The sequence below is a fragment of the Pezoporus occidentalis genome, unplaced genomic scaffold (assembly GCF_034315485.1).
Source record: "Pezoporus occidentalis ecotype Australia unplaced genomic scaffold, CSIRO_AGI_Poc_V1 ctg189, whole genome shotgun sequence".
Taxonomy (NCBI): Eukaryota; Metazoa; Chordata; class Aves; order Psittaciformes; family Psittacidae; genus Pezoporus; species Pezoporus occidentalis.
In genome coordinates this window covers 1,243,072-1,268,381 of record NW_026913737.1, presented here as the reverse complement: position 1 = coordinate 1,268,381, position 25,310 = coordinate 1,243,072, and the positions used below count along the sequence as shown (strand labels likewise).

The window sequence follows — 25,310 nt, the reverse complement described above, 5'->3', positions numbered from 1 at the left end:
CAACCGTAACAGTTCTGTGATCCTGTAAGTCCTCTGCCCTCCATGCTCAGGCAGAGGGGATGTGTTCCTGGTGGGATGCTTACAGGTGTCTGTGATCTCCTTCCCAAACCCATTTGATGCAGAGTGCGCTGCTGGCCAGCGTGCCCCATAGCTGTGTCCTCAAGGCAGCAGGCAAGTTACCCACCCCAGGCACCAGCTGCCGGGACAATGAGAGGGACAATGGCAATCATCGACAGGGCAGGCCAGGTGCCATTGAAAGCCGACCTGGGACATGACTCTGCAGTGGGCACCCAGGGGCTCTGCACAGCTAGCTGCTCCCACAGGTAGCATTAAGGGGCCCTGCAGCACCCCAATCCTGTTTATCCTGATTCCTGAGAAGGGAGGTGCAGAGGCTTTAGGGATCAGCCAGGTGATTTTCCAGCCCGGCATGTCTGCCGAGCACTCCTCTTGGCCGAGGGCTGAGGATGAATCCCTGGTGCACGTGCCACATGCAAGGCAGGATGCGCGTCATGACCATCACAGGGTTAATGGCCGGCATCCCGCTCTACTTGCCAGAGTGCCTCTGGCACCCATGGCTGTGCGTCCCATCTGGTGGCCTGCATCCCACAGCCACAGGCAAACCCAGGTAGGCACAGGACGGGAAGGCTGGCGTGTAGTGGGTGTCCAGGGTAGTGGGATGAGTGCTTGAGAACGGGAGGGGGACTGGGAACTATATAGTGCGATGCTGCAGAGTACTGGCAGCAACATGTACGGGGTGCGTGGTATGCCATAGGGTTTCATAGCATGGTGGGGACACCTCTGGGCAGGAGTGGGATTGGGATGCGTGGGGCCATGTGGTGCTCCCACTGCTCAAGTTATGCTTCTCCTCCACGGCAGGCCTCTGTACGGCTGGCCAGGCACCGGGTGTCTACTCTCCCAGTGGCATGGAGGCGCAGTGCTGGCGCAGCGCAGCGTTTGACTGCACGCCCCAGCCATCAGCCTGCTGCCCTGACTGGATGGCGGGGCTCCCCGATTCCCTGCCCCTCTCCCGCCTCTCCATCCCTGGCACCCACGACTCCCTCAGCCTGTTCGGTGGCCGGCGCCTGCGGTGCCAGAGCTGGGGCCTGGAGGCTCAGCTGGCAGCTGGTGTCCGCTTCCTGGATGTGCGCTGCAGGCTGGCACGGGGCGAGCTCCATGTGTACCATCTCTGCACCTTCCAGCGGGCCAGCCTGCGGGGGGTCCTGCGCCGCACCCTGCGCTTCCTCCGCGCACACCCCGGCGAGGCTGTGCTCATGCGCATCAAGGAGGAGCTGCCCATCTTCTCCCGGCCTGGCTTCGCCTCCCAGCTGCAGCGCTGCTTACTGGAGGAGGGACAGGGCTGTGTGTGGTGTCGGGAGGAGGTACCAACGCTGGGCCAGGTGCGAGGGAAGATTGTGGTGCTGGAGGCGCTGGCGCAGGAGGTGCTGGGCATCCCCTATGAGCAGCTGAGCATCAGTGATGCCTGGAACGTGCTCTCACTGGAGCGCAAGTGGGTGCAGGCACGGCGGCACCTAGAGAGGGCGGCCAGCGGGGACCCTGCCACCATGCACCTCACCTTCTGCTCTGGCAACGGGCTCTTCACCTGCCCCGAGGAGGTGGCCCGCTTTGTGAACCCACGCTGCTACCAGCACCTGTGGCGCCGGCGGGGACGGCCCGTGTGCTGGGGGGTGGTCATCATGGACTTCCCTGGGGCAGGCCTTCTCCGGCTCATTGTGGAGAGCAATGGTCTGCAGGCCAGCAGACACATTACAGCTGCCCCCAGCAGCCCCACCGTACCCTCGCGGCACCCCCACAGCAGAGGGGAGAGGCGCGGCAGCCGGCACAGCTCCGCTCACTGCCTGCGGTGGTGCTCATCAGGACGGACGCTGCTCCCAGCCCCACGACTCTGCCGAAGGATGTGAGTGCCTTTAAGAGCAGAAGTGGGTTTTCTAGCTGCTGGGCACCAGGAAGCGTTTGACTGCCAGAGGCAGAAGAGGAGGGTTGGCAGCTGTGGTTGGAGCAGGGCAGCCCAGGGAACTGCCCCCTCCATGCAGCTGTCCCCAGAAGAGCCAGATACAGTCCCATCACACGGCTGGGCCAACTGAGTCCCTGGCAGAGCAGCAGGTATGGGTGGAAGGAGCAGATCCTGCCTTGTTTCCTGTCAGGCTGGTGAGTCCACCCAAAATGCCTCTCTGCAAAACAGTCCTTTTCCTTTCAAGGGTGAATAAAAATAAAAAGAACCTAGGAAAGCACTCCCCATGTTTCCTTGCCATTTCATAGCAGAAAAGTGCAGAAAATACCTTTTAATTTTACTGCTCAGATAGGAAAAAGCCTGTACTCCTCTGCCCATGGCCCAAGCACAGTTTAATTAGTGTTTGTAATCATCTTGCTCTGAAAGCAGAACAGCAAGAGGGAGGAGAAGGAAGTCACTTCAGTTCAAAGGTGACAACAAATGGTTAGCAACATCTTTCCCCTCATTATTTTAGCTTTTATTTTTTTCTTTCAGGGGCTTGCCCCAGAAGTCAGGACTTTTAGAAAGGTAACTTCAGCAAGCACCACCCGACCCTGTGTACGGAAAGCTGGACAGCCACAATAGTAGCAATTCAGATGGGGATACCTCTTGCCTGGTGTCACACACAACTGGAGGATGCTGCACAGGGCAAAGCCCAGCAGTTTGCAACAGCATGGGCAGCATGGACAGGGCAGTTTGCAGATCCACAAAAGCAAAGAGGCTGAGATGTAAAAAAGACCTTAAAATGCACATAATGCCAGTGCCTGCCCTACCTGCAGAAAATAAATTGGCAATTTAAATAGACTGGCAAGTCACAACACAGTAGCTTCTTGGAGCAGAAAGACAGTGGAGATCCCAGGGGAGAAGCATCAAACGACTGCACTGAAGCAGGGAGGTGAGAAAGAGGAAAGCCCATCCCTGGCCTGATGAAAGATGAAGAACATCCTCAAGAATCCTCCTGCCTCAGGGAAAATGCAGCTGGGCACAGTGCCTGCCGGAGGGGATGCCACAGGATTTCCTGGCTGCAGCAGAGGATGTTTTTGCTCCACAGGGGCTGTCTTAAAGCACCCCTGTCCTTCTGTCCCTAGCTAATGCTTGCAACCATCTCCCCCACTCCAAGCCAGGGCAGCACTTGGATAACACATCTTCCTGTGGCCAAACGCTTTCAAATGATGAAAAAGATTTTATCAGGCACTGCTTTTCTCCAGGGCCGTCCGAGGAGAGTGGCTACTCAGGCTGCAGACCAGGTCTTGCACTGGGAGATGTGCCCAAAGGCACCCTGAGGCTCAGGAACACTCTATGGGTCAACCACCCTCTACTGACTCTGAGGTGGGAAGGAGCCATCCCCTGCCTGCACTCAGAAGGTGCCTCTAAAGCCTCAGAGAGAGCCACCTCTGTCCCCACGGTGGAGCTGGGGATGGAAGCAGCAGGGCTGCACCCTGTCATGGTCTGGGTTCCTGCTGGTACCACACCACACCCCTGAAGGGTGCCATTGTGTGCCTCCTCTCTCCGGTGAGTTGCTGATCCCTCCCTGGGAGCGAGGGGGCTTCCCAGGAAGGTGTCCACTATATTGTGGTCAGCGGCTGAACCAAGCTGGCTTAGTCAGGGTGACTCGGTTCCTCTGTGGTTTGCCAGGGGACATTGCACAAGGAGGGGAACAGTGGGGCCGGAGCCTCTGCCAAAAACAAGGGTGCCTCTGCATGGGGGAGGGGGGGGGGGGGGGTATGAGTGTGTAGCATGGTGGTGATGTGTGCCCCAGGGTCTCACTGCACCAGGTTCTGGGCACTCCCTGGGGACACACTGTGGGGCCTGGACTTGGCCCTGGAGCTCTGCAGGAGCTAGGGCCAGTGCCACCTCCCCACACACCACGTACAGCCCCTGGCACCAATGGTCCCAGCCACACCTGGGTGCCCCCAGTGCTGTCTGGGTACTCCTGCAAGCATCGCACCCTGCCCTGCCCGTGAGACCCTGCTGCAGCACGGCTGAGCATGCTGAGAGGGCACAGAGCATCAGCCTGGGCGGGCAGCGATGGCTGCAGCAGCTGAGCCACTTTCCCCTGGCCAGCCCTGCAGTCACAGCCTGCGGGTGGGTTCCCCAACCCCTGGCAGTGGTTTGTAGATGAGAGGGGCACCCATGCCCCCTCCCCACATATACTGCCTACAGCAGGGCTCCCCCGTGAGAGGGAGCATCACCTCTGTCTGTGGCTCAGGACCAGGGCATAGCAAAGGAAGCATATTTCCATTGTAGATTCCTGCAGCATCCTGAATCCTTCCTGGGGGGCTGAGCCTTGGAAAACACCCAAGATGTGAAAGGGCTCTTGGTGATCACCCAGCTCCAGCAGAGCTATAAAGCTAATTCAGGTCTTCTCTCCCTCCCACAAAGTGTACCTTTTTCGACTACCTGCAAAGCAACCTGCTGTGCAGGAACTGCTCTCTGAGCCCAGGTACCTGTGGACACAGGGCACCTGTCCCCACAAAGAACTTTGAACTTGGCTATGTTTTTGTGGTGGCAGCCTCTAGGTCTCATCCACTCTGATTCTGTTTTTCAAACAATACCAGAAACTATTTGTGGCTACAAAAATAAAGGTGGGAATATTTTATTCCTACTGCTCTGCCCTACCATCCTGAGTTGCAGCAGAAGTGAAACTGGCAGGGGCACAGCCTGCTGCCTCCCAGGGCCATACACCTATGAGCACCTCTCTGACTCGCAGCAGGTCTCACACCATTAGGAGAGACAGTTCCAACCCTCCTCAGGTGACTCTCAGCATCTGGAGTTGCTCTCCTGCCCCAGCAGTGGCCCTTTAGCTTCTTTGCCTGCCCATCTGCTTCTTTCCTAGCTGTAACTGTACCCTCTGTACATGAGCTGCTAGAAAGTGAGTGCTCCTGGATTACTGGACACACAGGCTCATCCTCAGCAATTCCATAAAAGTAGACAATTACAGTAAAATTGAACATTTTTGCAAGGAAAATACCCAGAGACAGGAACCAAGATTCATTTACATTGGCCAGGTATAAAGTCATCGTAGTGGGTTACAGCTTTTGTGGGATGGGTTCCTGCTTTTGTCTAGCATGAGTCCCAGTGGAGCAGCATCAATTTCTATGGAACTGGAAAATGCATGTGACTTGCATGGCTCACACTTTGGCTTTAACTGGAAGAGAGCAGAGTAATTCCTGCAGAAAACCTGCCAAGTCAATTTAACTTAGAAACAGAATGGGGTAAGGAAAGATTTATGATGATTCAAGAGTGATCCAACGGGAGGTGGACACAATGAGGCATGTTCCTGAAGCACCAGTGGAAGTTCCTAAAGGATGTTAACAACTCCAGGGAAATTCCTCTGGCATGTTCTTGGAACTTTCTCATAAAGACTTAAAGGCAAAGATGGGAAAATTCATTGTGTAAGTAACCATTTATAAATGGTATATGAAGATTCACAGCCAGAGCAAAAAGCCTGCAAGCAAGGAGAGCATCGAGCACAGGAGCTGGCAGGCTGTGAGCCACGCTCCCACTTAGCCCACGTGGGAGCTCATCACAGCTCATCCCTCCTCTGTCCTCCAAACACCTGTGAAGAAACATGGACGTGGTGGGTTAGAGAGGTCTCAGTGCCCTGGGCACCACGGGCTGGACCCTTCCTGGGGGACCCTTCTCCACCTCCTGGGGGGCTTGGGCAAGCCCAGCTTGTTGTCTGTCTGCTCCTGTGGCTGTCATGTCCCCGTGGGGATGCACCCAGCTCCTGTGCCATGGGGCAGACATTGAGCTGAGTCCTGCCAGGGCTGCGGCCAGGGCTGACCCTGCTGCTCCCCTCTGGCTTCAGGCTGGGAGCAGGGTCTCTGCGGATGGGAGAGCCCTGTGCTGGGGGAGGCGGGAGTGCAGGGCAGGATGCGGGTTGGCAGCAGGGCTGGGGTGGGAGGGGAAGAAGACAAGAGCAGGGAGCAATGCTCTGCACACTTGGAGGAAGTGTGAGCACCACTGCCCACAGAGGGGCAGATGCGCCTGGCACTGCCAGCAGCTGGGCAAGGCGTGTCTGTGGTGCTGACATGGTAAGTCCTTCTCTTTTCCTTGGGGATGTGTTGGGGTCTGCTTAAAAAAGGGAATTAGGGGAGGGCAGGGCTATAGGTAGATACTGCCAGGAAATGGTGCTGCTGCTGGAGGCAGATGCCAGCCCTTGGTGTGTGGGGAGAGTATGCCCTGTACTTAGGGGCTCCCCAGGAGTGAACTGCAGATGGGCTCCCCCACTGTCCAGCTGTGCTATAGGCACAGCGCCTCACTAGAGAGGCCCATTCTACAGCATAGCAGTACCTGCACACAGCGTGCCTCTGTGTGAGCCAGCATAAGCAACGTACCCGTGTGGCTACCAGGACTACCTGGCAGGGGTGTGGGTGCACAGCCCCGCCCATAAGCCCCCATGCATGCTCATATCTCTCTCCCTGGCATAAAGGGCACTGCTCCGGGACTGCGGTCTGCTGGAAGGACATGGGCTCTGAGCTCTCATGGCATCTGCTACCTGGGCATCGCTGCCATTGCATGGGGTAAGCCACTCTCCAGCCGCTCAGTGTGACTCTACTGCCAGGGAGCCTGCAAGCCCAGGAAATTGAAGAAGGGCAGCAGTGTTGAGAGGTCATCGCTCACAACCCCCATGGCTGCCAGCCCAGGGCTGGATCTTTCTGGGCTGGGAGGGCGCTGCATCTGCCTGGGGATGGAAATGCAGGCAAACAGCACCCACCTGGGGTTCAGCTCCAAGTGAGCAGGGAGAGGTAACACAAGGCTGTGTGGAAGGAGTGGGGATGAGTTTTGCTACAGAGAGGGTGTTGCTGGTGGAGCTGGAGGAAAGAGGTAGGAGAGCATGTGAAGAATGGGCATGCAGCAGATGGGCTCCCTTGGTCCTTCTTGGTTTGGGGCTGGAGTGTGTGAGGGTAGCAGGGCAGCTGCCCTAAGCTGTGCTGGGAGGGTAGCAAGGGCCAGGAGGTAGGTGGTGGGAGCTGAGGTTGGAGCAGTTTCCCAGGAAGTGCCCTGGGCTTCTCCCCTGCAGCCCCAAACTCCCAAGTGGTGGAGGGCTGTAGCTGAAGGCCACCATTTCCTCAGCTTTGGTTGTCTTGAACAAAGTGGATAGTTTGCTCTTCACAAGGAAAACCAGACAAATTATGGGAATTTTGCTTAGAAAAAACATAATTGACCAAACCAGAGACCTAATTAGACTCAGAAAGCCCTACATTTACATCTAATCTGCGATGTCCAGACCTCTGCATGCACGACCACAGTTTGATATGCTTTCCTGAGGCACAGGGTTCCCCAGGCCAGTTGTTTGGAGCAAACTCTGATCCCCATCTCACTTTCTGCTAAATGGAGATAGGATTCCCATATCTTTTTTGCAATTGTGGAGATACCTGCTTCTGTGGAGGTGGGAGGAAGCTTTTTTGTGGCTAAACCCTTTGATTGCATCAAGCTGTGGTGTGAAACGCTGTAAGTAAGAGCAGGGTGCTCTTCACTTCTGGGTGTGGGTTCACTTCTGGGTGTGGCTTTGTCTTGCCTGGTGGCCATGACCAGGATGTGAACTTGACTTTTGCAAGATGTTATTTTGCAATACTGAATTTTACATGATTCTTCAGACTATCTCTGACTGAGATTAGTAGGTTGGGATCTAAGTGCTTTTGGGGGTGAGGGCATGCTTGTTGCTCTGCCTTGCTCCAAGTTGACTCTTGTGTAGAAGTGTAAAGAAAGAAAACCAAAGTGGTATACCTCTGTGCTTGAAGAAGGAACTGTGTTTAAAGAACCATCTTGATATTGGGTTTTGCCCTTTGGGAAACCTTTGTGGGCAGGGGAGCAGGGCTGTGGGGTTGGGCTTTCATTTCTTGTCCTGGAGGAGAGGTTGCCATCTTCGCTTGGGGCTCTTCTGCTACCTGTGCTCTGCCTGCCCCATCCTATGCTGCCCTCTGTCTCAGCTTTCACCTCATCTCCCCCACCTTCCTCATCTCTGTGCCATCCTCCTCAGTCTCACCTCAGCTCCTTCTGCCATGCCTGATCCACCCACATTTCCATTCTCACCCACACTTGTCCCATTGACACATCCCCTCACCCAGCTGGCCATTGGCATCTCTTGGCCTAGCCCACCCTCATATGCCAAGGGACCCAGTTCCCGACCTAGCTTCCATCCTTTCTGTGTCAGTCCTGGACCTCATCCATTCTCACAGGCACGATAACACAACTGGAGGTGAGTGCCTGGACATACCACTACAGTGACCAAGGGGACTACACATGGGAGCAGGCCAGGAACTACTGCCAGACCTTCTTCACTGACCTGGTGGCGATCCAGAACAAGCAGGAGATTGAGTACCTCAACAAGAGCCTGCCCTTCTATGGGCGCTACTACTGGATCGGCATCCGCAAACTGAGTGGCACCTGGACCTGGGTGGGCACTAAGAAGGCACTGACAAAGGAGGCAGAGAACTGGGCAGCTGGGGAGCCCAACAATCGCCGCTCCAACCAGGACTGTGTGGAGATCTACATCAAGCGGCTGTTTGAGTCTGGCAAGTGGAATGATGAGCCCTGCAACCGGAGGAAAAAAGCACTGTGCTACCGGGGTGAGCTGGGGGGATCGTGGATCAGGTGGGCTGGGGACCTCAGCAGGGTGGCCAGTGGCTTCTGATGACTGTCCTCTGTGTGCACAGCCTCCTGCCAGCCCTTCCCATGCAGCCAGCGCGGCAAGTGTGTGGAGACCATCGGGAGCTACCGCTGCGAGTGCTACCCTGGCTTCCATGGTCATGAGTGTGAGGATGGTGAGCCATCCATCCCCATCCCTCCCTCCCTCCCGGAGAGCCTGAGACTGGCAGCAAAGTGTGCAAGTTCAGCTGTGCTCCTAACAGGCTGCCGGTGCTTTGTCTCTCGCAGTTGTGCAGTGCACTGAGCTTGACCCCAAGGGAGTGCAAATGAACTGCAGCCATCCCTATGGACGCTTCAGCTACAACTCCACCTGTGTGTTTGAATGCCAGGAAGGGTTTGAACAGCAAGGGGCAAGCACCCTGCGGTGCCTGCCTTCCCAGAAGTGGTCAGCAGACACTCCCATGTGCACAGGTATGGCCTGCCAGCAGCTGGGGGTCTCAGGGATGTGACATTGATACTTTCAGGGGGCCAGCCCTGCATGCCCAATGGCAAGCAGGGGCTCACTGGGCCCCTTACCCATCAAGGAAGTACCTTCTGGTGACACATGTGGGAAGCAGTTTCCCAATGAGGCTGTGATTGGCAGAGTGGCTGTGAGCTCTGGGTAAGCCCCCTGCTCTCCCTGGCTGTCCCAGTGCTCTTGCTCACTATGCTCAATCCCACCCAGGTGCCAGCACCCTGTGTGCACCAAACACATGGGCAGAACAGCATCTTGGCACCTCCATCACTCTGCTGGCACTATTTCCGTCTTGCCAAGCCCACTCCAATCCACCTTGGAAGGTGCTCTGCATCTTGGGAGTCCTCAGAGAGGAACGAAGAGGGGCTGCTGTCCCACTGCCTCGGGAAGGGCAGGGCTGGGCCACATTGAGTGGGGTTGAGGATCTGTGAGATAAGATTAGGTATAACATGGGAGGGACAGAGCAAGCAGGAAGCCACAAAGGACAGAAAGCCATGTTATGTTATGCTTCAGGGGTAGGGAAGGTCTTCACGCCAGTGGCTTGAGGGTTTGCCGCCAGGTGTCACACAGAGGTGCTGAGACTTTTGGGGGAATGTGAGAGCCCTGCTCCACTTTCCTGTGTCACCGAGGAGGACTGCAGCAGCTGCAGGCCTTCATCCTGGGGGCTGTGACCAGGGATAGTGCATGGGATAAACAGGTCTCTGGCAGGACAGCAATTTTTCCCCCAGGAAATCATATGGCAGAAAAAATCATAGTACCAGCTACATTGCTACTGTTTTTAAAGAGGTGAAACTTGTCTGGGTGAGAAAGGTAAATCAAAGACATTTCACAATAGATTTGGTTTTGTTTGATTGGGAATCAGCCCTAATCCCTAGATTTAACCTCATCTATCCTGTCTCTGAGACCTGCTCTCCCACTGCAGCCATCACCTGCCCAGCGCTCAGTGCTCCAGACTGGGGAGAGCTGAACTGCTCCCACCTCCACGGGGACTTCGCCTTTGGCTCCACGTGTGCCTTCTCCTGCCAGACAGGATTTGCACTGATGGGGTCGGAAAGCCGCGAGTGTATAGCCACAGGAACCTGGACTGGGGATACCCCACACTGTGAAGGTAGAGTTGCTGCTAGAGCTCAGGATGTGATTGGTCTTGGGGTAACCATAGGATGTTCCCCAGCCTCTTGATCCCTGCAGTTTAGTCTCTCAGTCCCCAAGCTCCTGCTTGAAGTGTGCATTTTTACCCTGCAGCTATCACCTGCCCAGTGCTCAGTGCTCCAGAACGGGGAGAGCTGAACTGCTCCCACCTCCATGGGGACTTCACCTTCGGCTCCACGTGTGCCTTCTCCTGCCAGACAGGGTTTACACTGATGGGTTTGAAGAGTCGTGAGTGCATGTCCACGGGGACCTGGACTGGGGATGCCCCAAGCTGCGAAGGTAAAATTAAGGTGTCACAGGCCTTGGGTTGTTATCCTAGGTTGTTATCCTGTAACATCCTAGGATATTCTTGGGTATCTTGGTCCTCTTATCCCAGTAGTTGAGCCTTGTAGTTCCTAGGCTTCTGCTTGAAATGCATCTCTATCCCTGCAGCCATCATCTGCCCAGAGCTCCATGCTCCAGACTGGGGAGAGCTGAACTGCTCCCACTTCCATGGGGACTTCGCCTTCAGCTCCACGTGTGCCTTCTCCTGCCAGACAGGGTTTGCACTGATGGGGCCAGAGACCCGGAACTGCACAGCTACAGGGACCTGGACTGGGAATGCCCCAAGATGTGCAGGTATTGCTGCTGCTAAAGCTCAGGGTGTCAATAATCTTGGCAAACATTCTAGTGTCACCCCAACCACTTTCTCCCAACTGTTTAGTCTCTCAGTCCCCAAGCTCCTGCTTGGAATGTACCTCTGTCCCTACAGCCATCACCTGCCCGGTGCTCAGTGCTTCAGACCGGGGAGAGCTGAACTGCTCCCACGTCCATGGAGACTTCACCTTTGGCTCCACGTGTCTCTTCTCCTGCCAGATGGGGTTTGCACTGATGGGGCCAGAGAGCCGTGAGTGCACAGCCATGGGGACCTGGACTGGGAACACTCCACGGTGCAAAGGTAGTGTTGCTACTCGATGTGTCACAGGCCTTGGGGTAACCATAGGATGTTCTCTGGTGTCTTGGATATCTTACTCCAACAGTTTAGCATCATAGTCCACAGACTCCTACTTGAAGTGTGCCTATTTACTCTGCAGCCATCACCTGCCCAGTGCTCAGTGCTCCAGATCGCGGAGAGCTGAACTGCTCCCACCTCCATGGGGACTTTGCTTTTGGTTCCACGTGTGTCTTCTCCTGCCAGATGGGGTTTGCACTGATGGGGCCAGAGAGCCGTGAGTGCACAGCCACAGGGACCTGGACTGGGGATGCCCCACAGTGTGAAGGTACAGTTAGTGCTCAAGGTGTCACGTGCCTTGGGTTAACCCTAGGATGTTCCAAGGGGTCTTGGTCCTGTTATCCTAACAGTTCAGTGTCATTGTTCCCAAGCTCCTGCTTGAAGTGTGCTTATTCACCCTGCAGCTGTTGCCTGCCCACTGCTCAGTGCTCCAGACCAAGGAAAGCTGAACTGCTCCCACCTCCATGGGAACTTCACCTTCGGCTCCACATGTGCCTTCTCCTGCCAGACAGGGTTTACACTGATGGGGCCAGAAAGCCTTGAGTGCACAGCCATGGGGACCTGGACTGGGGACTCCCCACACTGTGAAGGTAGAGTTGCTGCTCAAGGTGTCACAGGCCTTGGGTTGATCCTAGGATGTTCTTGGATATCTTGGTCCTTTCATCACAACAGTTTAGCCTTGTAGTTCCCAGGCTCCTGCTTGAAATGCATCTCTATCCCTGCAGCCATCACCTGCCCAGTGCTCAGTGCTCCAGCCTGGGGAGAGCTGAACTGCTCCCACCTCCATGGGGACTTTGCTTTTGGCTCCACTTGTGTCTTCTCCTGCCAGATGGGGTTTGCACTGATGGGGCCAGAGAGCCGTGAGTGCACGGCCACAGGGACCTGGACTGGGGATGCCCCACAGTGTGAAGGTACAGTTAGTGCTCAAGGTGTCACGTGCCTTGGGTTAACCCTAGGATGTTCTAGGGGGTCTTGGTCCTGTTATCCTAACAGTTCAGTGTCATTGTTCCCAAGCTCCTGCTTGAAGTGTGCTTATTCACCCTGCAGCTGTTGCCTGCCCACTGCTCAGTGCTCCAGACCAAGGAAAGCTGAACTGCTCCCACCTCCATGGGAACTTCACCTTCGGCTCCACATGTGCCTTCTCCTGCCAGACAGGGTTTATACTGATGGGGCCAGAAAGCCTTGAGTGCACAGCCATGGGGACCTGGACTGGGGACTCCCCACACTGTGAAGGTAGAGTTGCTGCTCAAGGTGTCACAGGCCTTGGGTTGATCCTAGGATGTTCTTGGATATCTTGGTCCTTTCATCCCAACAGTTTACCCTGTAGTTCCCAGGCTCCTGCTTGAAATGCATCTCTATCCCTGCAGCCATCACCTGCCCAGTGCTCAGTGCTCCAGCCTGGGGAGAGCTGAACTGCTCCCACCTCCATGGGGATTTTGCTTTTGGCTCCACGTGTGTCTTCTCCTGCCAGATGGGGTTTGCACTGATGGGGCTGGAGAGCCACAAGTGCACGGCCATGGGGACCTGGACTGGCGAAACTCCACAATGCAAAGGTAGATTTTGTTGTAGCAGACTTTCCTCAGCATCAAATTCCCCTTAGCACCCCAGTCCATGGCAGCTCATCCCCTACCTCCCCAGCACGCATGTCCCCATCCCACTAATATCTGTCCTGTCCTACTGATGCTGCTGCTGTGCTCTATCACCAGCCATCAGCTGCCCGGAGCTGGACCCCCCCAGCAGAAGTCACCTGAGCTGCTCTCACATGTATGGGAATTTCACATACAACTCCACGTGCACCTTTTCCTGTGAGGAGGGGTTTGTTCGGATGGGAGCAGAGGTGCTCTGGTGTGCAGTCACAGGGAACTGGACTAGGCAACCCCCTGTCTGTGCAGGTATGGTGGGACTCCATGCTCCTCAAGCAGTGTGTGGGGTTCAGCTTCCTGCAGCACACCTTGAATATTGTTGGGGGCACCCTAGCAGCTTGGGTACTGTGAAATCTTTCCGACAACTTTCTAACCTCTGGGTCTGTGGATCCGTTTTAGAGGATGGTGCCCTCTTCTTAAAGCAAGTCCTGGCCTACAGCAGTGGCACAGCTCTGGCGGTAGCTGGTGTCATGCTCTCTGGGATGCTCATTGCCCTCATAGCCAAGCGGCTCAGTGACAGAGGTAAGGAAACACCTCCTGCAGCCCACTGTCACTTTGGGTGGGGGCTCCCAGGGAAGTTGGTTACAGAGTCCCAGGGGAGGGTGGGATGATCAGAAGAGTTTAACAGTGTGACTGCCTCAATCCACTTGTCTTACTTGCTTCAAGTTGGTTGGCTTCTTGGCAATTTATCCAGCTGAAAGCATCAGCAACCACGTCTAGAGGGGAAAGCCAGAAAAACACCTTCACTATGAAGGGGAAGAAGGGAAGTGCTTCAGCACCCCACCCTTGCTTCATCCCACACATGTAAAACTCAGTTCAATTTCAGATGCTGCTGCTGCAGCTTCTCATGTCCTTCACTAAAGAGATCTGGTTATTTTTTTTCCATCTGCTCTATCCCTGTGGACATTTCAACACCATTATCAGAGGAGAAGAAGAAGCTCTTGAACCCTACCAGGTGAGAGTTGTGCTCTGGAGGAGGATGGCTCTGCTCTGTGCCCATTACAGCCCTGCAGCCACCCTGCTCTCAACCAGCTCTCACTCCAAACTGCCTGTGTGAGGCTGTTTTTGTATACAGGGCTGATGGGCCTGTGCAAACCCCTGCCCTTCACACCCCTGCACCCTCCCCGAAGGTGACATCCTTGTGTTTGTCTTTCAGTGACCTAGGCTCGCCTGGCATCTTCACCAATGCAGCCTATGATGCCAACCTGTAAGGTGAGCGCTAGCAAGATGCATATAGCACCCTGTGCTCCTGCAGTGGGCTGGAAGTGCTGCTGCTTCTGCGGAGTCACTTGTGGAAAATCCACCTGGGCAGCTATCCTCCTGGCTGGGGTGCTCCTAAGTGTGGACATCCCTTAAGTGGGGAAAGGGGAGGCACGGTGCTTTTGGTGGTGTACCAAGGGCTCTCTCCCCCCGTGCTTCCAGCCTGGCCCGGACCAAACCCCACCGTGTTCCCCAGCGCCGCAGACCCAGCAGGAGCTGCTGCCAGGGCCTAGAAGGGCTTCGTGTCTTTGCCTGCAGTCCCGACCTGCGCTGCCCGTGGAGGCGGCACCCCCGTTGCGTGCGCGCACACACACACACACACAGAGGCGCTGCCTCCCCGCAAAGCCGTGCACCAGCACCCGGGCCGCTGGCCGCCCTCTGGGGCCAGGCCTGGGCCGGGTCCGTCCCCTGACGGAGCTGCCTCCCTGCTCCCGCCGTTCATGGTTCTGGCGACGGGCTTGTGCCAGCGGGGCCTCAATAAACTGCTGTGTCTAAGAAACCGTCTGCGTGCCTGCGCGCGGGTGGGCCGGTACCGCAGCCGCGTGTCCCTGGGCGGCCGCCGTAGGAGGGGAGGGGCCGGGCGGGGAGGGGAGAGGCGGGGCGCGGCGCTGCCGGAAGCAGACGTGTGTTTCGGGAGGAAGACGGAAGCGATGGCGGCGGTGGCTGAGGCCGAGTGGGAGCCTGCGGGGCTGCTGTCGGCCCCGGGGAGCGGTCTCGACTGGGGTGAGGGCGGCTGTGGCGGTAGAGGGCCGGGAGGTGGGGAGCCCCTGGGCGGGTCGGCGCTGAGGCTGTTGTCTCTCCCGCAGAGGCGGTGCTGGGCGAAGAGCTGAGTGAGCTACTGGGTCCCGCGGAGCCGCGGCGGGCCCTGAGGGACGAGCCCGACGTGAGTATCGGACGGTGGCGGCGGGAGGCCGGGCTACCCGCACTATCGGCTGCGGACTGGGCGGCGGCGAGGAGCAGCAGTGCGGTTGTCACGGCACCCGTTGGCAGGAGACACTCGCTCTCTGCCGGTGGCGGGCAGGCTGTTCACCCGTGCGTTAGATGTGGAGGTGCTGAGTAATCAGTGCCTTGATAAACTGACTGTGTCAAGGCTAGAGATCTAAAAACCAGGTTTAAAGGTGAAAGTTTGAGGTGCTGAGTTGGGAGAGCTGTATTGTCACTGACCTAATGAAGGTAATGAAGGCAGAGCTAGTGGGGAGAACGTTTCTGGGTTGTGTGAAAGGAGACATATGGAGAAGCATTGAAACGCTACACCTGCATCCAGCAGTGCTGTGCTTTATCACCTTGCTTGTATGACAGCTTCTTGTTTTCTTGTCTATTGTAGGGTTTTCTCCTAAAACTTTGCTTGCAACCTTATGCATTCATCCCCATGTTTTTCACTGTCTGATTGTACCTACTGCTTTTTCTGTCCCAGAGCATGGATTCTCCTCTCTGTGTTGTTCCACTGCCTTTCCTTTGCTCACCGTGTCCTAACCCACCTCCAGCACAACCCCTGCATTATCCAACATAAACCTCAGATGCTAAGATCATTCTTACAGGTTCTAGAGCTAGGTGTTGGACAAAATGTGAGAACTCCTTGACTGTACAATGGATAAGTATTTCCAAGTCAGCTTTAGTTACCCACGTGCTCTTATTGCCCAGCTTGGGCTATGGCTTTTGGTCATTCTCCCTGTAAATGCACCCTGATATGCTTTCTCTTCACACTAGTGTGAAACTAATATCCATGCAGTCTGTGCCTTTCTGAGCCTCCCTTTACAAGGCAAGTTGAGAGTGTAAGGAAAGGTACATTTGCAGGATAGTTTTTAGTGATAAGATATTTGCTGTGTATTTGTATAAGTTGGGTACGTGATATTTGTATTTTTCATGCAAGAGCTCATAAAAATGTCATATTTGAGTAGGGAACTGAGGCTTACAGACACATCAGCAGAAGAAATGCTGATGGAGCATTTCTATCATTGTCGTAAAGGTCATTCAATAAATAATATGTATAACGTGATTTTAGTCTTTCCCCCATCACCTTCTGATGGAAAAGGAAACTGGTGTCCCTGGCTTTAGAAGGTTATGATGTCAGTTTATTCAAGTATAGGGAGACCTAATATGTGCTGTTCATTAGATGCTGAGCGAATCAGGCCTTGTGGCTCTTCCTGCTGTTGCTGGTGCTTTTGCTTATGAAGTGCTTTGAGATGTGATGGGATGCAGATGAAGGGGAGGATGGGAACAAGTTGGTAAAACTTGTGCTATGTATGAGATGATTCAATGACTAGACTTGGAACTTTTGCTTTACAAATTACTGATAACAGTACAATAATTAGTGATAGTCTTAAAATTACATTCTTCTTTCTTATGTATCTACGATGGCCTTGTCTTGTGTATTCCAGCTGAGAATTGCCTCCTTAAGGGCTTTTATCTCTGTGTGCTTTAAGGCAACTGAAGTGATAGTTGTGTTGTTTTCCAGAGCTGTAAGAATGTGAACATAATGGATGGTAGCTTCAATTTGTATTGCCTTTTTGTATTCTTTCTTTTTCTGAACTGTCGTTCCAGGAAAATGATCTCTATAACTTTCATTTTGATTTGGATTTGATGTCTTGGGACTCAGACCTTTGGAATATTACAGGCCATGCTTTTACAGGTAATTAACCTCTGTATTTTGCAAGTGTGACTATTCCCCTCCATCCCACAAGGGTGAGCTGTTACAATTTAAGAATATTGGTAACTTGTTGAAACTATTTCATACCCTATAGCGTTTATCTCTGTGATAAGAAATCATGATGTGTGTATGCAGGATGGATACAACTGGTGAGGACTGCCCTACAAGCTAAGCTGTTTAGTATCTTTAATCTTGCTATGTTTTCTGCTGTGCCTTGCTTCAGGAATTAAATAGCTGATATAGGGCCGTGTGTTTTTCACTGATCTCCCATTGCTAAAAATTTGTACGGTAAAATTTCTTTATCTGCCTCTTGCAGATGCAAGCGTGAAGACAGAACCCTTATCACCAGCCGCTTCAAATTGTTCGGTCCCTTCTCCATCATCTGTGGACTCTCCAGTGCAGAATGTGCCTGTATGCAGAAACTTCCATGTAACACAAACAGCATCAGTCATTCAAAACCAGCTGTGACAAACAAAAAGCCCAGTGATTTAACTGTCTGAACAACTTCATGGCATAAGAGGAAACAGCTTATTTTTCTAACCTTTGCAAAAGCAAATTTCCTTCAGCTATGTTTTGGTTTTCCTCTCTTCTAGAGACCCATTCTAAAAAGAGCATGTTCAGTTCTAGTTCCTCAGCTGTGTTTATTGGCCTGGTTGCCAAACAATATGCCTTCTAAAGGCTTCTGAGTCTAGCAGTTGCTGACCTTTGCTTCCCATCATACTGCTGATAAGGAGAGCTACTTGTTTGCTTTTCTGTAGTACTTAGCTTTGATCAGAATAAACCTGCAGAACAAAACCTTTCTTCTCTTTGCTGCAGCAGCAGCACAGATGTTATAAAAGGCGGTTATGTTCTGAAATGCTAGTAGACACTTTCAGGTGTTTCTGAAGCATTAATTTCATACATTTTCTGTCTGCAGGATGATGTGGACTTCAGCAGTAGCTCCCAGATGTCTCCAGTCTCTCTCTACAGCAAGAGTTGCAGAAGCCCTGCATCACCTGAAGAAGATGGAGGGAAGAAGCCTGTTATCAGCATCACTTCTCGGTCTGGTATGAAATTAAGTTACTTTGATTCCGTAGATAGTATGTATATTGTCTTGCATATGAATCTTTAACTAACAGACCTATTATGTATCCTGTATATCCTGTCATTTGTGACTTGGATTTGTGACCATATGTGTCTGGATTTAACAAATATTATAGATGAGTAAAAAAAAGAACATACCAAAAGTCATGTTATTACTGCTTGAGTTCTATATATCTTCTGGTCCAACTCTGACCCTTTTTCTTTCCTAGCAAATAACTCTGCAAGGACCCTCAAGAGGTGTAGTCAGACAGTGTCCAGGCCTTTGATACAACCCAAACCCCTTTTGCCTGCTGTACCTGAAGCTCAGGCTAATGTTGGCATCCCAGCTAAAACCATAATTATTCAGACTCTTCCCGCACTTGTGCCACTGCCAAAACATCAGCCAGTTGTTAATGTCCAGCCAGCACCTCCTAAAGGTAGGTGAATTGTCTTGAGCCCGGTCTTGGGGCAAAAACTGTGTTTGGGATGGTTGTTAGAATGGTTAAGTGTGGCAGGTGAAATAGGAGGGATAGGAGTAAAACAGGGGGGTCCTAACATGCTGTAAGCGGCGAGGAGAAGCAGACCGGCCAACCCAATATGGGTGATAAGCAACTTCTACTTTATTTGTGACGCAGTTCACACATATATAGGAGTGGTATTCAGCCACTCCTTCTTGGCATAACAGTATTGGTTAGCCCCCACAGCTTCCTCCACATTCTCCTCCCAGGTCCGGTCTCCGGCCACCTGTGGGGGCCACCCCCTGCCTTGCTTGCACAGTTCTCCAGAACTCTATGGTCCTGCTCTTAGAGTCATTCTGCAACAATATGCTTTGCTGAAAAAGCTTTGACTGAGAAGATGGCCTTAATTCCTCTCGCATAGTCCAGTGAGAAACAAGCATTCATCTGAGCATTATGTGGAACAGAGGACAGTATAGCAAAACAGGCTATGCTGAGCACTGGTACGTGTGGAGATGAAACTGCTCATTTTGAAAGATCCCTGTAGGCCCTCTTCTCTTCTCTGCTTGTGATGGCAAGTGGTGCATAAGGCGATTGCAGTGCTATTCTATTGTAATCAAAGGAAGATGTAGCAGAATCAGGGTGTCTTGAATGAAACTTGTAAGTTGGGGAGGTATGATAAACCTTTTTTTTTTTTTTACACACATGAAATTCTGCCACAGAATGGTGGTAACATGAGTTTATGGCTTTTTATCGTGCCAAACAGCATTATCTAGGATGTTGTGAAATCTGCTAAAAGCAAAATCTGCTAAAAGTTGAGAATCATATCAGAGGTTAGAAAAGTTGTTTATAGCTGTAAGCTGATGTTAACAAGAAGCAAGTGATTTCCCATCCACTGATAATTCTTCATTCCTCCTGTTGCCCTGTAACGGATTTTTTGAAGTAGCTTGAGCCTCATTTCTGAATCTAAAGCACTATTCTACTCTTCAGCTAAGGCAGTTGCATTGCTGAAATTGTTAGATGTAGTTGCTCATTTTCACCAGCTGATGGCTTGTGGTTAACATACAGGCACTGAGGTGTGAAATGAAAAGGAGACAAATACCTAAGAGCCTGTATCTAGAAATTAGTGAAATAGTGAAAAATTTGTCTTCATTACCAATTGCTCATCCAGCAGGAGTTAAGCCAAAGCTGTAGCAGCTGACATTTTGTTACAACATTCCTAAGATTGTTAGACTGCTTAAAACACAGGTCAACACAGTCATCATGACCTAATTCTTATTCCTTCTGATGTTCCAGCTGATAAAATACTGTCTAAAATAAGGAATGTTATGAACATGGATTTCTTGGACATAAGTATAGTACTGTGAAGACTAGCTTCTCCTTTTTCCTGAAGAAAAATCAGGAGCATAGTTTCTGTGAGGCACTATAGAGGAAATACTTTTGGGAAAGTATTTCCATGCCATGTATTTACTTTAACTGCTGCTGTGTTTAAAAATTCTGTTGTGCTGCTTCCATAACAAAAAAACATAAGGATCTTCATTTATCAAAATTCCCTGCGCATGACAAGTTGGAGCTACCAGTTTGAAATATGCCATTATCTTCAAGGGAGCATGTGGAATGGTATTTTTATAGTCACTTTTATAAAAGCTGAAGGAAGAAGACATGATCTTAGAGCATCACATACTTTGTGCCTGAAAAAAATGTTGAAATCTAAAGTTCACTATCTGATGTTCTTAATAGGATGGTACTGACTTAGATGTCTTTGAGATTATCTGTGCAAAAAAAAAGAGATCTCATCCTACACCTTGTATGTAAAAGATCTTGGTGCTAGGTGAATTACTTCATTTGTCACCTTCCAGAAAGGTGGGTAAATGCTGTAATACATTATGCATATTGATTGGAATGATCAGCTGGAACGTGCTGTTTCTGAAAGCTGGCGAGGTCATCCTGTTTCAGAGGATTAGAGACACATCTGTGTGTTGTCAGACAACAAAATATTACTCGAGCACTTGCTTGAGTTACATGTAGTTGTTGGACTGAAATTTCTTGGAACTGAGTTTCTAATTCTATTTCAAACTCTGTTAAAATTACCTAATTTTTTCCACTTGCTTTTCTTTAAGCTCTGTTCAACTTGTGTATAAAATTTCTTACATAAGACATTTTAAAAAAAATTTGTCTTGTCTTAGTGTGAATTGGAGGTGTAACTTGTCTTTCGAAAGTGTAACTTCCATTGTTTGTTCTTGTTCATCTTCTTTCTCCATGCTGTTTCTGAATTGGTTTGTAAGCATGTACACTTACTTCTGTGTAGTAAGGTTTCAGTTCAATACAGCAATAAGTTAAGGATGAACAAAAGGGAGAGGGAGGATTGATGTAAGCTAACTAAGTTCTTTGAAAAAGTGGCTCAAAGTGCATCAAGTGTTAGCAGTACTGAAATGAGTAATGCTTCTTGCAAGTGTCAGCTTTTCTTAACTTTGAAGAGCTTTTGGGAGAGAGCCTGATTTATTTTTTTTTTTTAATCTCTTTAATATGTGGGTTTGGTTTGCAGGATGAATGAAGAGCCCTGCAAACTTGAGCTTTTGGGGTTTTTTTTTGGTTGCTTTTTTTTCGGGGGGGGGGGGGTGTTGTTGTTAGGGTTTTTTTGTTTGTTTGTTTTGTTTTTCTCCTAGCCTGTGGAGTATATTAACATGGTAGAATTGAACTTGAGATAAATGTGCAGGACAGGAGAGGAAGCAAAGCATTCTACTCGTATATCATATATTTTATACGTATATATATAAAGTATTCCCCTGCAAACTGTTCACATACAAATCCATTTCATATGCTGAGCACTCCTGTTTGTTCTTGTGTTCTAGGTCAATCTGTAGTGCTCCCCCAGCCCACTGTCGTACAGCTCCAAGCCTCTGGGGTGCTTCCTGCCTCCCAGCCAGTCATTGCTGTCACTGGAGGGACCACACCACTTCACAAACATACTGTGAATGCATTGCCTTCAGCTGCTGGAAATGGCTCAACAACTGGCAAAATAACAGTGACAAAGCCCTTGCTTCAAAGCACCACACCAGCAATGGGGCTGGATGTAAGTTCTGACTGTGTGAGATAGCTGATAACCAAAACTTGGAAACAGTTTTCAGTTACCTGCATGTGGGATATAATGGGAAAACCAGGTCGCTTCAGAATCTCAGGAAGACTGAGCTATAGTTAGGCTTGTTAATATAATTTCTAACAGTAAACAGGGAGTTTGGCAGTTTGGCAAAGAATGGGAAGGAATAATTTGGTATTTCCTGGCCTGTCTGGAGTTGCAGATCAGGTATGCAAGCATTGCAGCAGGAGGCAGTGCTGATACATTTTTCCTTCACTTGTTTTCTCAACAAGCTCTCAGTGACTGGAGCTCTCTTACATAGAGGAAGATTTGATATAGCTGGGTTTTGATTAGTGCTAAACCAATTTTCTAATGCATATAATAAAACCACTTTTTTGAAAGTAGATGAATTGGGAATGTCAGCAGTAGGCCTGATGCTTTCCATCCCCTTCCCAGAGTTTACTTGTGATTTTAAGAAAATTCAGGTATTGAGTTTCATATGATCCTAATCTGTTCAGGCTGCCTTTTGATCATATCCTGAATTGAGTAGAAAAAGGGTAAGCTTTCAACAGTCACTGTGCAGATAAGTTTTTCCACAGTAGCTCACAGTAAGCAATAGCTGTAAACAGAAACAGCTTTTGAGATATATGGGCTTTTTTCACCCTTCAACTTTGATGTCTTAACTAGCTAGCAAACTGGGTGTCAACTTGATTTAGTTCACAGAGATCTGGAGCTGCTTTGGTGGATTTTGTTGTCCAAAGGAAGGCATGGTTGTGGAAAGTACTGAAGCTTCTTTGAGGCTTTTAGGCTCTCGGGGTTCTTCAGTGTGGTAATCCAAGCGCAGTTGTCATGAGTTGAGGGTCCTAACAGATCTCTCTTTAAGGGAGAAAATACTGGTGCCCATTCACATGAAATTTTGCAGTATAGTCACCTGCTTACTAGCAACACAAGGCATTGTTTCTCAAAGGCATGTGCTTTCTGGCTTCTTTGGAGGGATGTGGTTGTATGGTTTCCTAGTGTCTGAGAATTGCCATTAATGCTTGGATATTAATTTTTCCTCACTATTCGTGTTTGTGTGCTGCATTTTTGAGTGAAAAATTATTTGCTACAAGTAATTCAGTAGTCAGACTGCAGTGGAAGCCTAATGTTGAATTTGCAAGAAGCTAAGAAGTGTCCATCAGTAGATGGACCAGGTAAGAGTGCTGTGGTTTTAAAGGGTAATTGCCATGCAAAGCCAAGCTAGAGACCTGTCAATAGTCATTAGGTTTGTGACTCCCATTATCAAGACTAGCATGGCACCCTGCCACTGTCTAAGTATAAGGTTTAATTGACAAAACCCCCTTCTTGTCATCACACTTCATATAGACTTCTATGACAGTAGTAAAATGGGTAGCTGGGGTACCTAATAGCTGTTTGTTTTGAGTGGTGGTAATGTATTTACACCTGAAGTTGTTTTAGGGAGGCAGATCTTACCTGTGTTTATTGAAACAGAACAAACAGTCGTGACTGCTCTTTGGCGCATACTGAAAAATAGCACTTTGGAAAGAAACAAATGTTTTGGGGTACAGATGGTGCCAGCAGGGTTAAAACATCTTGTGACTGCCTTAGACACCATGTGTGTCTGTCAGAGCTGCACAGATGTAGCTGTCATTTGAGCTCTGTAACATGTGGTTTTGTTTGCTAATCTAAGCAGATATTGCAGGATAAAAAGAAACACTGCAGGACTTTCTTTTGGGTTTAGGAGGGATAAACTGGTAGCTTAACACTCAGCCCTTCCAGTGAATTAGGCTGAGATTGGCTGATAGCAAGCTGTGAGGCCCTGTGTGTTGCTTATCCTGATGGTACACATTTCCACAGCTTGCCAGCCATGGGGAACTGCCAGGCTTTCAGTGGGGTCACTCTTCACTAGGAAACTGGTTAAGAGCTTTCCATTAGGAAATTGGGCAAAACAATAAAAAGCTGCCTAGGCAAGCCACTTCCAGTTGAGGGAAAGAGGCACTTAACTGAAAAAGCAGACTGCCTTTCTGTTGTGATTGAGTGATAATGAGGGCATAAACAGTAGGTGTGTGAGGGCATTCAGTTTAGCTCTGTCATTGTAGGGCCTTTCTGTCATGTTTCCACTCATGGATCTCACTCATGGAGAAAGGATTTAATTTTGCCCCCCAGTTCTGGTGATAAAAAGGTATTGAAAATGTGGTAAAAATTAGATTATGGAAAATTACTTCAACATAGGTGTGGATTTCTATTAAAGAATCCTGTTTTCTGTGCAGTACATTGGGTCATTTTCATATGAAATAAAATTCATTAGTCAAGTTGTGTTCTGTTGAGTTAGAGACAGGAAAACCCACATCTTTCACGAGAACAGAGAAAACACTGCATAGGTTTTGTATGCCTGCATTTAAGACACATCGTAGAAGATGGCAGTTCTCATAAGCAAAGAAGCCAGCCAATGTACAGTTGAAATGGTTTGTACTTTCAACTGTTTCTTAACTTTCCCAAAGTGTGTACCAAAACCTGTGGAGTGTGAAAGATGTTCCTACCACCTAGTGCCAGAAATGCAGCTTGTTTTGGAATGGAAGTTATGTTTTGCTCAGAACTGGGGGAGATGAAGGGCAGTCATGAGCGAAGATCATGAGGAGAGAGGAAGGGCGGCCACAAGGGGAGATTGTGAGGGAGATTATGAGGGGAGATTGTGAAGGGAGAGGAAGGGCAGCCATGGGAGGAGATTGTGAGGGAAGAGGAAGGGTGGCCATGAGAAGAGAGGAATGGTGGCCATGAGGAGAGATCGTGAGGGGAGAAGAGGGGTGGCAGAAGGAGTGAGTGGCATTTGTGAGGAGGGAGCAAGGGCAGCCATAGGATGTGAGGGGAGATCATGAGGGGAGAGCAGGGGCAGCCATGGGGCATGAGGGGGGGCCATGAGGGGTAGGGGTGGCAGCTACACCTACACAGTGTGGGCCACTAGGCGGGGCAGATGAGGAGTGGCTGCGTGGAGGTCATGCAGGGCAGGCATAAGGGGAGATCTTGAGGGGAGATCACTTTGCCTTTAGTGACATGGCTTAGTGGTGGGCTTGGCAGTCCTGGGGTGATGGTTGGACCGATGCTTGTACAGGTCTTGTCCAACTTAGCTGATCCTGTGATTCTGTGAAGTAGCGGTTCATTTGTAAAGTGCGTGAGTTTGTAAAGACTGAAAACAGAGGACAGTCTGAATGTAGTTAGTACTGTTTGAAGTAAGGTTTTACAACAAACCTTTCACTTCTTCGTGTAGCCTGTAAACTGGTGAATGGTAAAGTAAAGGTGAAAGACATTCTTGCTACCTTGCAGACCTGAAGATACGTATTTTCTGTCTTTTTTGATCAGCTGCTTGAGTATACATTTTGTGTCCTCAACACGTAGAAGTTTAAGAATGCAGGAGAAAACAGATGGTGCAGGACCTGTTTTTTCATGTTTTTTTTTCCATGAGCTGTAACTTTTGGAGATGTACTGTGATTCCTAGTTGCCTCTGTGCTGAACATTTCAGCTCATTTAAAGCAGAGGGCAGAAAGCTATCTATGCAGACTTTTGCCAAAGTAGAGGAGCAGATATTATGTGTGAAATAGAGGCACTTTAACTTGTGGATCATTAACAGGCTTCTATATTTTCTGTCCAGGTCAATGTCTTGAGACGGCAGCAGCGCATGATCAAAAACCGTGAGGCAGCCTTTCAGTCACGGAAAAAAAAGAAAGAATACATGTTGGGGCTGGAGGCGAGGCTGGAGGCAGCCTTGTTGGAGAACGAGAAACTCAAGAAAGAAAACAGCACACTGAAGAGGCAGCTGGATGAAATAGTATTGGAGGTAAGAGACTGTGATGAAGATCTGACTTTATAGGAAGTTGCTCTAATGGAAGTTGCATGTAAACCAAATCATGGATATG

At 50.4% G+C, this 25,310-nt stretch overlaps 4 protein-coding genes across 20 annotated transcripts in view; 3 read left to right on the top strand and 1 right to left on the bottom strand.

Annotated features, from left to right (window-relative positions):
• RGS5 (regulator of G protein signaling 5) overlaps positions 1 to 25,310 on the bottom strand; it is a 52,955-nt gene that overhangs the window by 20,751 nt on the left and 6,894 nt on the right. The window lies entirely within an intron of this gene.
• LOC134162405 (1-phosphatidylinositol phosphodiesterase-like) lies at positions 398 to 3,003 on the top strand. Its single transcript, XM_062616152.1, is given in 2 exon segments — positions 398 to 1,806; positions 1,809 to 3,003. Coding segments are annotated over 2 exon segments (1,050 nt in total). The 5' UTR covers positions 398 to 923; the 3' UTR covers positions 1,976 to 3,003.
• LOC134162441 (P-selectin-like) lies at positions 5,909 to 14,658 on the top strand. Of its 14 annotated transcripts, none has more exons than XR_009964325.1 (19): positions 5,909 to 6,045; positions 6,444 to 6,534; positions 8,194 to 8,583; positions 8,671 to 8,778; positions 8,891 to 9,073; positions 10,039 to 10,224; positions 10,359 to 10,544; positions 10,698 to 10,883; positions 10,969 to 11,202; positions 11,339 to 11,524; positions 11,661 to 11,846; positions 11,982 to 12,167; positions 12,304 to 12,489; positions 12,624 to 12,809; positions 12,963 to 13,148; positions 13,299 to 13,421; positions 13,765 to 13,854; positions 14,056 to 14,111; positions 14,322 to 14,658. XR_009964325.1 is itself a non-coding variant. In XM_062616260.1 (19 exons), the coding sequence occupies exons 1-18, from the start codon at positions 5,941 to 5,943 to the stop codon at positions 14,108 to 14,110; spliced, it is 2,946 nt and encodes a 981-aa protein (XP_062472244.1). In that variant the 5' UTR covers positions 5,909 to 5,940; the 3' UTR covers position 14,111; positions 14,322 to 14,658. The 14 variants fall into 14 exon arrangements, 13 of the variants coding, with proteins under 13 accessions (XP_062472244.1, XP_062472243.1, XP_062472245.1 ...); XM_062616260.1 differs by having other exon boundaries at positions 11,017 to 11,202; positions 13,824 to 13,854; XM_062616259.1 differs by having other exon boundaries at positions 13,824 to 13,854.
• Positions 14,745 to 25,310, top strand: part of ATF6 (activating transcription factor 6) — a 74,447-nt gene continuing 63,881 nt past the window's right edge. For all 4 annotated transcript variants that reach the window (XM_062616275.1, XM_062616274.1, XM_062616276.1 and 1 more), the window contains exons 1-8: positions 14,745 to 14,882; positions 14,966 to 15,042; positions 16,701 to 16,788; positions 17,123 to 17,217; positions 17,723 to 17,852; positions 18,099 to 18,305; positions 21,176 to 21,396; positions 25,046 to 25,231. In XM_062616275.1, coding sequence (XP_062472259.1) covers positions 14,810 to 14,882; positions 14,966 to 15,042; positions 16,701 to 16,788; positions 17,123 to 17,217; positions 17,723 to 17,852; positions 18,099 to 18,305; positions 21,176 to 21,396; positions 25,046 to 25,231 — 1,077 coding nt within the window. In that variant the 5' untranslated portion in view covers positions 14,745 to 14,809. The remainder of the gene's footprint in view (positions 14,883 to 14,965; positions 15,043 to 16,700; positions 16,789 to 17,122; positions 17,218 to 17,722; positions 17,853 to 18,098; positions 18,306 to 21,175; positions 21,397 to 25,045; positions 25,232 to 25,310) is intronic.

Coding starts and splice junctions, on each gene's coding strand:
- LOC134162441 (XM_062616259.1), top strand. CDS start 5,941: ATGCTCTGCACACTTGGAGGAAGTGTGAGCACCACTGCCCACAGAGGG. Junction 6,535..8,193: donor CATCGCTGCCATTGCATGGG/GTAAGCCACTCT, acceptor CCATTCTCACAG/GCACGATAACACAACTGGAG. Junction 11,847..11,981: donor GGACTCCCCACACTGTGAAG/GTAGAGTTGCTG, acceptor CTATCCCTGCAG/CCATCACCTGCCCAGTGCTC.